The sequence below is a fragment of the Rhinatrema bivittatum genome, chromosome 2 (assembly GCF_901001135.1).
Source record: "Rhinatrema bivittatum chromosome 2, aRhiBiv1.1, whole genome shotgun sequence".
In the NCBI taxonomy this organism is placed as follows: Eukaryota; Metazoa; Chordata; class Amphibia; order Gymnophiona; family Rhinatrematidae; genus Rhinatrema; species Rhinatrema bivittatum.
The window spans coordinates 124487952-124502004 of record NC_042616.1 but is presented as its reverse complement, the minus strand read 5'-3'; the positions used below and the strand labels follow the sequence as shown (position 1 = coordinate 124502004).

Below are 14053 nucleotides of genomic sequence, written 5' to 3'. Positions count from 1 at the left end.
AGGGAGAAAAACATTCCTATGTCCTGTTAATAGACCTGAACTTACTTTGCCTGGTTTCCTCCCTTGAAATAGCCAGTGATGAAACAGACTTTCAGTTTTAAAACATAACATTTATTGAGTAGCTTAGAGATCTTATAAGAAATGGCAGTATCTCTTTATTTCATGCATACATACAAGTTAGTAAAGAGGAATCTATAAGGAAATCAAGATTGTGCTTGACTTATGGTAGTAAAGGAGCCCAACTTACAGAATATAGTGTTTTGTGAACAATGCCATTTACTCATCGTTTTAAATTTGCTTTAGTCATTTTATACACTGTTAAACATGGCTCGACCCCCCCCACCCCCCCACCCCCTTGCTCATCCCCTACGTCAGCTGATAATTTTCCTTCATGCGCCTTTCAGACATCACACATTCTGCTTACGTTAGTACTTCCTTTGTTTAACTTTCTTGGCACCTTCCTTATCTCACATTTGCCTTGGGCTGACAATTACATTTTTCTCTCTTCAGGCCTTCTTATTCCAGTTACTTGTTAACATGAGATAGTTTTTTCTTAAAGCAGCAATTAACAAATAACCTATATCTTCATTCCCCTCTTGATGATTGTGAACAATCATCATACTCAGGGCCATGCGACTGTCTTAGTTTGTCAGAGGGCATGCTCTGATCTTACCCGTCATTGTCAACATGACTCATCCTGAGGAGGTCTTTTTCCAGGGAAGCTGCTGTATCGAGAGAAGCAGAGAGGTTCTGTGTCATACGTGACCTCTGAATGTTGACTGTATTCAAGGTGATAGGAGATGTTGTTTAGGACCATAAACAATAAACAGGTAGGCAAACACATTCACACTACTAACACAACCATAAGAAGGACCAGAGCAAACCGCTAGAAACCACTGCAAATCCCCCCCCCCCCCCCCCCAAAGGATGTGAGCCAGTTTACCAGTTGTTCCCACCAAATAGACCAAATCATTTACTAATTCAGAATTATCAACGGAAACTCAACCTTTGTCCTTTTACAATAGCACCTACTCCGCCTTGGGATAATAACAGATAATTATTTGTTTCTGCATATGGCTGTGATAATTCATTAATAATTTTTTAAAACTTTGTAAGTGCTATATTTATGTACCATAAATTGAAAAAGGAATCCCTGTAACTAATGAAATGACACCTGTAATGGCTAAACCTACATTTTGGCCTTCAGTAAGTAAGGAGGGTCTGTTAGAATTAAGGAGATCTAATGACTGTTGCAATTCTCTCTTCAATTGGGAATAATTAGAGTAAACATTTGAAATTACAGACAAATTCAGATAAATGTGTGTGTGTAGGATAAATCACTTACACTGAAGTGCTCGGTATGTTTTGTGTCCACATACAAAATAATGTTGTTGTAGGGCTACTAAACCTGGGCGAGTTTCTACACAGAAGGGTCAGGAAAATAAAAACAAGAAATAAGGGAAAAAAGAATTATATACCCCTCTTGATCCCTTTTGAAACTTGAATGTGATCAGACTAGCTTCCGTAGATAAAGATAGAGGAGAGCTGACTCAGTAAGTAAATGCATATACGTATTAAAAGTTATAGGACTGGAAAATGCTGCAAAACACTTGGACTGTAGGAACTGATAAAAACTGCATTAATTCGGACTGTAACATTAATTTGGAAATCTAAATAATGGCATCTGCAAATAAGTATCTAACCAGGTGTTGACTAGGTATATCATAAAAATATCAGGGTACATTAACTCATTAAAAGCAAAGAAAACAAAATCTAAGTAAGGCTAGAACAAAACAAACATAAAGAGAAAATCAGGCAGGAAGTGTAAACATTTCAGTTCATTGAAGGGTGCAGGATGGCTTCTGTGACAAAGGATGGGATGATTTCTGAAATCAATGACATGACATATACAGTTCTCTCAGTAAGTTGTATTTCTTTTGAATTCAAATTATAGCCTCTTAATTCAGTATTAAGTAAGATGTTTATGTTACGGGTCAAACCCTCATATAAGGATAAAACAAATTCAAATTAAATCAGTGAGAAGATTCCATCATGGCCATAACTCCCTGCATCTGGTAATACCTATATATATACTACCGTGTTTCCCCGAATATAAGACAGTGTCTTACTTTCTTTTTACCCCCAAAAGTCCCACTATGTCTTACTTTCAGGGTATGTCTTATATTGGAAAAAAAACCTGAGTGTTCAAAAAAAAATTATTTTTAAATACCTGTTGGAGGGCCGCGTGGATCCAGGCGGCTGGCGGCGGGAGCCGGGTGGTCGCGTGTTAAATCTAGGCCGCGGGCGGGTGGGCGCTTGTTCCAGGCGGGGGGGGGGGGGGGGGGGGGGCGGGTGGACGCGCGTTAGTTCGAGACGGCCGGCGGGCGGCGGGTGGTCGCGTGTTAAATCTAGGCCGGGTCGCACAGGCGCGCATTCATTCACTGCCGGTGGGGGCTGCCAAGGCAGCCCCCACCGGCAGTGAATGAATGCGCACACAGGCCCACAGCGCCTGTGCGACCCCTGCGATTCGGCGCTGGGGGCTGCCGGTGGGGGCTGCGGCAGTGAATGAATTCATTCATCCAGGCGGAGGAGCCGGCTGCTTTCGCCGCTGCCGGCTGCTTTCGGCGCTCAAGGCAGTCACATGCCGTGACGTCACAGCATGTGACTGCCTTGAGCGCCGAAAGCAGCCGGCAGCGGCAGCCGAAAGCAGCCGGCAGCGGCGAAAGCAGCCGGCTCCTCCGCCTGGATGAATGAATTCATTCACTGCCGCAGCCCCCACCGGCAGCCCCCAGCGCCGAATCGCAGGGGTCGCACAGGCGCTGTGGGCCTGTGCGCGCATTCATTCACTGCCGGTGGGGGCTGCCGAGGCAGCCCCCACCGGCAGTGAATGAATGCGCGCCTGTGCGACCCGGCCTAGATTTAACACGCGACCACCCGCCGCCCGCCGGCCGTCTCGAACTAACGCGCGTCCACCCACCCCCCCCCCCCCCCGCCGCCGCCGCCGCCTGGAACAAGCGCCCACCCGCCCGCGGCCTAGATTTAACATGCGACCACCCGGCTCCCGCCGCCAGCCGCCTGGACCCACGCGGCCGTCCGACAGGTATTTAAAAATAATTTTTTTTTTAAATGACAGGTACGTCTTACTTTCAGGGGATGTGTTACATTAGCCGACCCCCCTAAAATTCCCACTACGTCTTACTATCAGGGGTGTCTTACTATCGGGGAAACACGGTATTACTATAATATTCCCACTTCATTATTAGGCAACTTGCAATAATCAGAAATTCAAACAACTTAGGTGCTCAGACATTACATAGAAACATGTATTTCACTGAATTGACACATAAATTCATCCATTATATTCTTCAGGTATTATGATACACAAATAACACAAAAGACAAACAACAATTAACACATATTTGAGCTAAAAAATTAAACCAAAAATTGTATGGGAAGTGTTTGGATCAATCCAGAATAAAACAAAAATCAGAATTAAAATAGATCTGTTTAAAAAAATAAAAATAAATCAAAACTGGGAAAAATGACATCTTCAAATGTCACATCTGTCATAGCAGAGTCAACCTGGAAAAATATAAGCCTGGCATACAACAAAATTGAGGTAGTGGTTACAGTGAAATGACAGTTCTATTAAAACTAAACATTCTAATATGCCTTAGCGGTCATGAAGCTACTTTCTTGTTTCTATTGTTACTAGCCGTTAAGCCCATAACAACAGGCTACATTAATTTTTTTTTTCATCCATTTTCGAACACAGCACCCTTCTATGCTTTTTCTCCCTCATTCCCCCTTCCTCTCGGTCACTCACCCTCTTCCCTCCCCTCAGTCTTACTCACCCTCTGTCTCCCACTGCCTCCCTCCCCTCACTCAGTCACTCCCCACCCTCATTCTCATCCCCTCCAATCCCCTTTCAGCTCATCCACAACCCCTTCCCTCTCCCTCAGCCCTCCCCCACTCCCTCTTTTTCTCTGCTCCACAACTTCTTACCCTTCCACTTACATCCCTCTGTCTCTCATTCTCCCCCTCTTACCTCCCCTCACTCTCACCCTCCCTCCCCACACTCTCACCCTCCCTCCCCCTTCACTCTCACCCTCCCTCCCCACACTCTCACCCTCCCTCCCCCTTCACTCTCACCCTCACCTCCCCTCACCCTCCCCTCCTACCTCCCCTCCATCCCCTCTCCCCTCCCTCTCACCCTCACCTCCCCTCCCTCTCACCCTCACCTCCAACCTCCCCTCCCTCCCCTCCCTCTCACCTCCAACCTCCCCTCCCTCCCCTCACTCTCACCTCCTACCTCCCTCCCCTCACTCTCACCTCCTACCTCCCCTCCCTCACTCTCACCTCCTACCTCCCTCCCCTCACTCTCCCCTCCCCTCACTCTCCCCTCCTACCTCCCCTCCCTCCCCTCACTCTTCCTCCCTCCCTCACCACCGGGTTCATTGCTCCTCGCCGATGCCACTACTGCTCGCGGCCTCTACTGCTCCTCGCTGATGCTGCTACTGCTCGTGGCCTCTACTGCTCCTCGCCACCGCCATATTTTCAAAGAGCTGACGTTCTGCTCTGACTGACGTGCTCGCCCGCACATGCACAGTAGAGCTGCTGTCTACTGCACATTTGCGGCATGTCGGTCAAGCTTCATTTATCTAGTAGATGCTTCTAGGAGGCACTACCACAAGCTGCAGTGAAGAATAATACCAGTTTTAATTTTTTAACCTTGAAATAAATTCTCTCAGTAGAATCTTAGCTACAGAGATATCTGCCTTCACTACTGGGAAACAATAAATCATTATTAATGCGTACTTGTAATTTTTGACATAAAGGCAATTCATATACAATTTGATAAAATCAATTTGGATTTGCAAGAAAAAGGCCTAGGGGTGCTTTAAGTGTGCTGGTGTGATGACCAAATCTTTAGAAGCTTTATAATAGCCAGAACCCTTACTGCTGAGACCATCCCCCACCAATGATACCATGCCAAGGAAGAAGATTCCAATGGTATGGACCAGCCGTGGATAGTGCTCGTTTCTGGATGGAAGTGTGACTCGTGGATTTGTTAGGTGGGGCTTGGAGCGATCCTTTATAAGCCGATCTGATCAGTCTTGTGGAAACGTGAAATTCGAGAGGTATTTTGAGTTGTAGAGTAGATCGGTGATGTATGTTTTTGTGGATGATGGATAAGGTCTTGAACATTATTCTGTGGTTGATAGGTAGCCAATGAAGATTTTTTAGGATTGGTGTGATGTGGTCCTTGTGCCGGGAGTTTGTAAGGATCCGTGCTGCGGCATTTTGAAGCATCTGTAGTGGTTTTGTTGAGGTGGCTGGAAGGCCAAGGAGGAGCGCGTTACAGTAGTCTATCTTTGAAAACAGTATGGCTTGGAGTACTGATCTGTAGTCTTGAAAGTGAAGGAGAGGTTTTATTTGTTTCAGGACGTGAAGCTTGTGGAAGCATTCCTTGGTGGTTGTGTTAATGAATTTTTTGAGATTCATTCTGGTGTCAAGCATGGCTCCTAGATTTCTCACGTGGTTTACGAATGGTGAGAGATGGAGAGTAAGGGGGTTGTTGTCTTTTGGAGAGATGAATAGAAGTTCTGTTTTTGAGGTGTTAAGAACTAGATTGAGACTTGAGAGTAGATTATTGATGGAGCTGAGGCAGTTGTTCCAGAAGTGCAGGGAGCTAGAGGTGGGGTCTGTGACAGGGATTAAGATCTGTACATCATCTGCATATACAAAATGTGTTAGGTTTAGGCTCTCTAGATGCTGGCATAAAGGTAACAGATAAATATTGAACAGTGTGAGAGATAGCGAGGATCCTTGGGGGACGCCATGGTTGGAGTGGATGGGATGGGATTCTTTATCATTTATTCTCACCTTGTATTTCCTATTATTGAGGAAGAATTCGAACCATTTGAGTGCCAGGCCTGTGATTCCGATTTCCATTAGGCGGTTGATGAGAATAGCATGGTTTACCGTGTCGAATACTGCTGAGATGTCGAGAAGGGCCAGAAGGTAGGATTGGCCTTTGTCTAGGCCCATTAGGATGTTGTCAGTTAAAGATAGTAGGAGCGTTTCCGTGTTTAGGTGTTTACGGAAACCGTTTTGTGATGGGAAGAGAATATTGTAGGAATCCAAGTAGTCTGTGAGTTGGTTATTGATTAGTTTTTCCATTAGTTTGGAGATAAATGGAAGATTTGCTATGGGGCGAAAGTTTGCAGGGTTGGTTGGATCATGGTTGGATCCCTGCACTGATAAGACACAGATTTCCACTCACTGCAAATGAAATTAAACATTCTTACCAAATAAAGGTTATTATTATTCTCAATATCTTTTAATTCCTTACCAATTTTAATTAACATTACCATGCCATCACCTACTCCATCAGATTCACTTATGCACACCTTCAAAACAACTTACAATAGTAACGCTTTGCTTAAACAAAACTCTTTCCAAAAAGGAAAAGCTCATTCAACTCTGCATTCCCTGCACTGATAAGACACAGATTTCCACTCACTGCAAATGAAATTAAACATTCTTGCCAAATAAAGGTTATTATTATTCTCAATATCTTTTAATTCCTTACCAATCTGTCTTTTTAAACTGAAATATTAATTCATTGAATGGAGTTTTCTCCTCCATTTGTTTTCTTCTCTTGAGAAACACTCTTGAATTCCTCCACTCACCCCCCCCCCCCCTCCCTCTCTGTTGTTAACCCTTAACTGCCGGTGTCCTTTCAAGTTCTAAACTTTAACACTAGCAATTAACTCCTCTAGGAATGTTTTTTAATTCTGAAACAAGGAAAAACAATATACCCTCTTCCTTCCAAATCAAATTAGTATATGAAAATAGATTCAAATGAGCACACTTGCACAAACATGTCTCACAATTCTATAGTGCAGAGCAGGAAGCAGGAATGCCAACAGATAATATAAAAAATAAGGGAAAATAGTAAAAATGCTTTCTTTTTAAGTCTAATCACCTGGGAGGACACTTTCATTAACTAAAGAAACTACTGTGAAAAACTTTTTTTCCCTAAAGAAAGAAACCCTAATCCGTTCTAATCACGTGATTTTTAATATATTAAAGCAGAAAAGTAGAAAGGAATTCTATTCTATCTCTATCAGATCTCCGCACAAACAATTCTAAACATTTGCCCCGTTCAAAGAGAAAGGCACTCAGACATTAAGTGCGTGTTTCTTCTCATCCTGCCATATAGATTCTTTCCCGAAATAAACAAGAGATAGGGGTTGAGAAACTACAGTCTTCAAACAAAACTAGCCATTACGGACAACATACAAATCTTTTTACAAACTATAAAAACAAAAACAAGCAGTCCAAGACTGTAAATGTAAGATCCCCTGTCCCATAGCCTAACCAAGGATTAAATTCTGATTCCTTGCTCTCATAAGGGGGAGGGTAGAGCTGATCCTGAACTCTGGGAATCTAATCCGGTGCTTTTCAATATATATATAAATGATCTGGAAAGGAATACGACAAGTGAGGTTATCAAATTTGCGGATGATACAAAATTATTCAGAGTAGTTAAATCACAAGCAGACTCTGATACATTACAGGAGGACCTTGCAAGACTGGAAGATTGGGCATCCAAATGGCAGATGAAATTTAATGTGGACAAGTGCAAGGTGTTGCATATAGAGAAAAATAACCCTTGCTGTAGTTACACGATGTTAGGTTCCATATTAGGAGCTACCACCCAGGAAAAAGATCTAGACATCATAGTGGATAATACTTTAAAATCGTCGGCTCAGTGTGCTGCAGCAGTCAAAAAAGCAAACAGAATGTTAGGAATTATTAGGAAGGGAATGGTTAATAAAACAGAAAATGTCATAATGCCTCTGTATCGCTCCATGGTGAGACCATACCTTGAATACTGTCTACAATTCTGGTTGCCGCATCTCAAAAAAGATATAGTTGCGATAGAGAAGGTACAGAGAAGGGCAACCAAAATGATAAAGGGGATGGAACAGCTCCCCTATGAGGAAAGGCTGAAGAGGTTAGGGCTGTTCAGTTTGGAGAAGAGACGGCTGAGGGGGGATATGATAGAGGTCTTTAAGATCATGAGAGGTCTTAAACGAGTAGATGTGACTCGGTTATTTACACTTTCGAATAATAGAAGGACTAGGGGGCATTCCATGAAGTTAGCAAGTAGCACATTTAAGACTAATCGGAGAAAATTCTTTTTCACTCAACGCAAAATAAAGCTCTGGAATTTGTTGCCAGAGGATGTGGTTAGTGCAGTTAGTGTAGCTGGGTTCAAAAAAGGTTTGGATATGTTCTTGGAGGAGAAGTCCATTAATGGCTATTAATCAATTATATTTAGGGAATAGCCACTGCTATTAATTTCATCAGTAGCATGGGTTCTTCTTAGTGTTTGGGTAATTGCCAGGTTCTTGTGGCCTGGTTTTGGCCTCTGTTGGAAACAGGATGCTGGGGCTTGATGGACCCTTGGTCTGACCCAGCATGGCAATTTCTTATGTTCTTATGTTCTTAATCCGGTGCCTATAAACTTGTTAAAATAATGCAAATGTCGTGTTAAGGGTTTTTCCTGTCTTTTTATACTTAATGAATAGTAGCAATTGTTGCAGAACCAGGGTTGTATAGAACTCACAAAAGAAAGCAGCTCCATAAAACAATAAAAAGTGCGCACAAATGGATAACAATAATATATTATGATAAAACAAAACTATAATCTACCCCAATGATGGCGAGTGCTATTTCTTCAATTTTTTTGCTTATCTCAATCTCATCAGCAGTGTTCGTCTGTGATTACATCACGGGGCACAAAGAAATATTCGTTACCCGAGGTCCGGATCTCTTGGGGAGTTCACCAAGAAAATGTTCATAACCTGAGTGCTGCGGTACTGTGGGAGTTCAAATCCTTACCTGCTTGTGCAGGGAGTTTAAGGTATCATTACCTGACCTTTCAGGGAATTCAATAGCATTACCTGCGGGCTCCACGCACACAGGGAGTTCAAATCATTAATCCAAAGGAAAACTTTCAACCTTTATCTCTAAGTAATAATCTATATTAAGAAAAGCAAAGAAAAAGTACTAAGAAAAGTACAGAAAGGAAAAGCAAGAAATTACCTGAAGTTCGCAGCACACCCAGGGAGCGAAACAAGAGGGAATTCAGTCTGCCCGTGCCCGCATTCTCCACCAGAATGTTAATAGACCTGATCTTACCCCATCTGGTTTCCTCCCTTGAAATAGTGATGAAACAGACTTTCAGTTTCAAAACATAACATTTATTGAGTAGTTTAGAGATCTTATAAGAAATGGCAGTATCTCTTTATTTCATGCATACATACAAGTTAGGATAGAGGAATCTATAAGGAAATCAAGATTGTGTTTTCCCTATGATATTAAAGGAGCCCAGCTTACAGAATATAGTGTTTTGTGAGCAATGCCATTTACTCATCGTTTTAAATTTGCTTTAGTCTTTTTATGCACTGTTAAACATGGCTCGACCTCCCCCTCCTCCCCCCCCCCCTTGCTCATCTCCTATGTCAGCTGGTTAATTTTCGTTCATGCGTCTTTCAGACATCACACATTCTACTTACCTTAGTACTTCCTTTGTTTAGCTTTCTTGGCACCTTCCTTATCTCACATTTGCCCTGCATTCTCACGCCGTTGCCTTGGGCTGACAATTACATTTTTCTCTCTTCAGGCCTTCTTATTCCAGTTACTTGTTAACATGAGGTATTTTTTTCTTAAAGCAGCAATTAACAAATAACCTAAATCTTCAGTCCATATGCACTCCTCTCACTGCAGGAAGAGAAGTGTGTGCAGATTTTGGAGTAATCCTACCCATTTTCTACCATCCACTAGGAGAAAGGAGTGCTTTCTTCTGGAAAGAGCAGGGCCTCTTCCATATCTGACAAGATGAACTGAACTACAGGTTTTCATTTCCTACAGTCTTCTGGAATGGAATCTGACTACATTGATCTAGTCCTTTTATTTCTTTGAGGACAAGCAGGATAGACAGTCCCAACCAATAATCAAGGAATATGGTAGCCAAGGGAATACTCCCACCTCAACCATATCTTAACTGGCCAGGATCTTCAGTTGTACCCAGATTGTAGAATATTGTCAATGGTCCCCATGAACACATACCAGGGTCACTATCGTGTTGTAATCAGTTTGGACATGCTTCTCCAAGTCTCTCCAAATCAATGTTTTCACACTCCCAGAGTCCACTAATGCTTGTCTTGGGACACCATCTAGATCGACTGAGATCACGAATGTAGAAACTCCCTATCTGGAGACAATCACAAAGTTACAAAAGTGTGGGGTAACAGCATTAATGTTCATAGCCTCATCCTCCTTGTGGGGACTGTCACTGGTGAAATGGCTCCTTTCTTTACAACTGAAGCATGGCAGTCCGATTGAGGATTGCAGGTGGGGTGAAAAGTCTGGTTGGACCTGCACTGCTGACAGTTGAGACATCTGAGTCTTAGGACTCTGCTGTCCTCTAGCTGTTTTGAGGGTTTTCTCTTGGAAACATGAAGATTCAAACATTGACTGGGCCTGATGATAGGCCTCTGCTACTTCTAGGGCTTTTTCAAAATGTAAGGCTTGGGTGTCAGCAAACCCACTGCCACATGGATGGGTCAAGGCTGTTCTGGAACTGTTCTAGCAGAACTGCTTTGGCTATCTCTATTCTGGTTTTTCTCTCCAGATAGCACTTGGAAATGCAGCCATTTCCAAGTGCTATCTTTAAGTCTGTGGAATAGGCTCCTATGATTTTCTCTAGCCTATAGAATTCCCTGCCAGAATCACTGTTGGTAGGCTTCTGGGGTGAGCCCTGCTCTTCCTAGAATGGCTGCCTTGACTTCTGGATAGGTGGCTGACCCTTCTGGATTAGCTGTTTGGTAGGCGTCTTGACTAGCCCTAGTGAGTAGATTTCCCAGATAGGTAGCCCACCTGTCTTCTGGCCACTCTGCCAGTCGTGCTGTGTTCTCAAAGTTTTTCAAGAAGCCATCTGGGTCTTCTGCCAGGTTCATCTTCAGGAGTGTTGGTGACATGAAAGGTGGACTGGTTAAGGCCGTTTGTACAGCTTGGGCTATCTGCATTAGAACCATATGCTGCTGCATCAATTGCTCTTGGAATGCCTGCTGCTGATTAATTTATATTTGCAGGGAATTTTGTAATTGATCCTGGCTTGTAGCAAGGACCTGGATCACCTGTTCCATCTTCCTTGCTTACTGAGCTGCTTCCAAGTTACGTACCTTTCTGGGAATAGGAGTGAGAGCCCTTACTCACTTCTTGACCCCTGACTATACAGGCAGGGATAGGCCCTTTGACCTGTTGTGCAAAGCTAGGGGAGTGAAAGTGGGAGGCCCCAGGAAAAAAAGAAAAAAGAAATCTATAGGGTTTCTTTTTTTTTTCTTACTTCTCTTGCTGTGGCTGTGGCTCTTGTCTGTGCTTCCTGCTTCAGGCAAGAAATCCCACAACTGCCACCATATGTGGTAGCTCAAGCAGTAGACAGCTTGATAACAGCCAGAGGAAACAGGAGGCAAACTATTAGGATCCCCGGCCGCATGAGACCACAACCGGGTCCCCTTACCTGGGCAGGCAGGTGACCCATTCCTACTTCCCCCATCACCTCTTGCGGCTGACGGTGACCGCCGCAGCAGCAGCCTGCTCTCGCAGTGTCCCCACATGCCGCCAAACCTGAGTTCCGTACCCAGCTCCCTAGGCGTGCGCGCCTGTGCTGGAAATTTAAAGGACCAGTGACAGGAAAGTTGCCCGTGGCCCACAAAGATGACATCAGGCAGGGTGGGTATATATACCTTGCCCTGCTACCAGCCCTTCGCTTTAGCAATGGGTCCTGCTCATTCGTGAGTGTGAGTTGTCTGCATTCCTGATCCCTGCCTTGTTCCAGCGTTCTTGCCTTGCTTCCTGTTCCTGATTCCTGGTTCCAGCATTCCTGTTCCTTGTCTCCAGTCCCTGCCTCGATCCTCATCCCGATGGATTGATCTTCTGGTTCTGACCCTGCCTGCCTGATTCTGCTTGATCTCTGCCTGCCCTGACCATCTGCCTGGCTTCCCGACTCCACTTGTTCGCTGCACGTCCTGACTTCTGGCCTGTTCCTCGTTCCACTTGACTGCTGCCTGCCTCGACCCCTGCTCGTCCGACTCCACTTCAGCTTCGTTCTCTGGTTCCACGTCTTGAGAGATCCCCGCCTAAGTCCTGCCGACCCCAGTACCCAAGGGCTCAACCTGCAGGGAACAAGGGCTGGTATAGGTGAAGGTCCAGTTGGGTCTTCCTCGCCCATACCGCCTTCCGATGATGATGATGACAAACAGAGGCTCCCTCCTGCTGGTAGCTTCAACCTAGTCTCGTCTCAAGGGTCCACTTCTCCAACACAAACTCTGGCTGTTCCTACAGTGAAAACAAACTCAGAAACAAGTATGGTAGCAGACCTTCCCTTCAGGAATAAAAATAAACAATACAGCTCACCTTACTTCAGGTATTGCACAATCCGTTAAAGATAGCAGGTCCTTGCATACAATAGCTCTCTCTCTGTTCCCTGGGGCCTTTCTAACCCTTCTGGACCCTGCTAACTTATATTACGCTAAAGGGATCTTCCCTGGTCTCAGAATCCCTTGCGGGTAAGATCCTTAAGGAAGACCCAGCTAGATCTCTGCTTCCAATCCCTTAAGATAGTTTGAGGGAGTTTCCGGTATACTTCCTCATAATGACATAAACAGTAGCATAAATGAATTATCAGTCTTAAACAATAATCTGGTTGTTAATATTAAAAGCAGAGATGCCAGAGAGGAAACCTAGCAAGTAACAAAATGCTCTCGTTCCCAAAGACTTGACTGTAAATCCAAACTTTAATTCTGTTCCTAAACTTTGGATGATTTCTTTCATGCCTAAGATCAATTGGGAGGGAATTCATTAATGAATCATGGATGGACCAGAACCACTAGAAGACCAGGGTAGAAAGACTGATGTATTTAAGAAGGGTTGTATGGCAAAAATAGATCTGATAAGTATTTTGGATAACCCTTATGTAGACTAGAATCAGAATCTTGAATTTTACCCTGTAAGCAGTGGGAAACCAATGAAGTTTAGTGAGTAGAGGCATCTCATGGTCAAACTTTATAGCTCCACATGGTAATATTGCTGCAACTGGAGGCATTTCAGAGATATAGCTGTAAGACTCTGATAAAGAGCATTATAGTAATCCATAAGATTTAACACCACAGAGAATGGATTAACACCTAAAGATATTATTTCTCTAGTAGAGGCTGCAGCTTGATATCTGCTAAGATTTAAAAAAGGATATTCCCAACCAAGCTAGAAATCTGATGGTTTATATTGAACTTGGCATCAAATTTGATCTACAAGAGAAAACTACATCTTTAGAGATAATAGCTGTCCCTAAATGGAAGGCACAAATGAGAGGGATGCTTTCCTTAATTAGTCTGCAAAAGATTAAATTTAAGTTTATGTGAAGTGAACCACAATCCTACAGCAACCAAACAAGTGATAGCACTGAGATCATGACCCCAAAACTGTGAAGAAAAGAGAGACATGGAAATTAAACCTCTCTTCTAAGAGTGTGTGACTGGCTGGATGGATATTGGAGAGTGAGTAGGTGAGCAAGTGATAAAAGCTGAGTATAGTATTCAATGTTACAAAATAATTTCTGATTAAGAATTATACTGCAACAGAGTTTAATTACAACATTGCCCCAATCACAAATATACCACATCTTTAATTTCCAATGCAGATAGCACCAGGCTGGAAAATTGATGTTTTTGGACAACTAGTCAGGCAGCAAGATCAGCAAGCAGAAATGGTATGTACACTACCGACCACTGAAATCTGGGGTGCCATCTACGGAATAATATGAATGTGCAAGGTAAAAAAAGGCTGGCTTTTTTTTTAATGTTCTTTGCATTGCTGTCTCAAAAACTGAAAATTTCATCAAGAAAACATTTGGGTACCAGCAAATTAGACATTCAAAGCTGTATTCAAAAAGGACCTTTTTTTCTTTAACAGGGCA

At 43.5% G+C, this 14053-nt stretch overlaps 1 protein-coding gene across 1 annotated transcript in view; it reads left to right on the top strand.

Annotated features, from left to right (window-relative positions):
• The window catches only part of LOC115083229, a 509967-nt gene that overhangs the window by 200855 nt on the left and 295059 nt on the right, over positions 1-14053 (top strand). The window contains exon 9 of the mRNA XM_029587038.1: positions 13778-13846. Coding sequence (XP_029442898.1) covers positions 13778-13846 — 69 coding nt within the window. The remainder of the gene's footprint in view (positions 1-13777; positions 13847-14053) is intronic.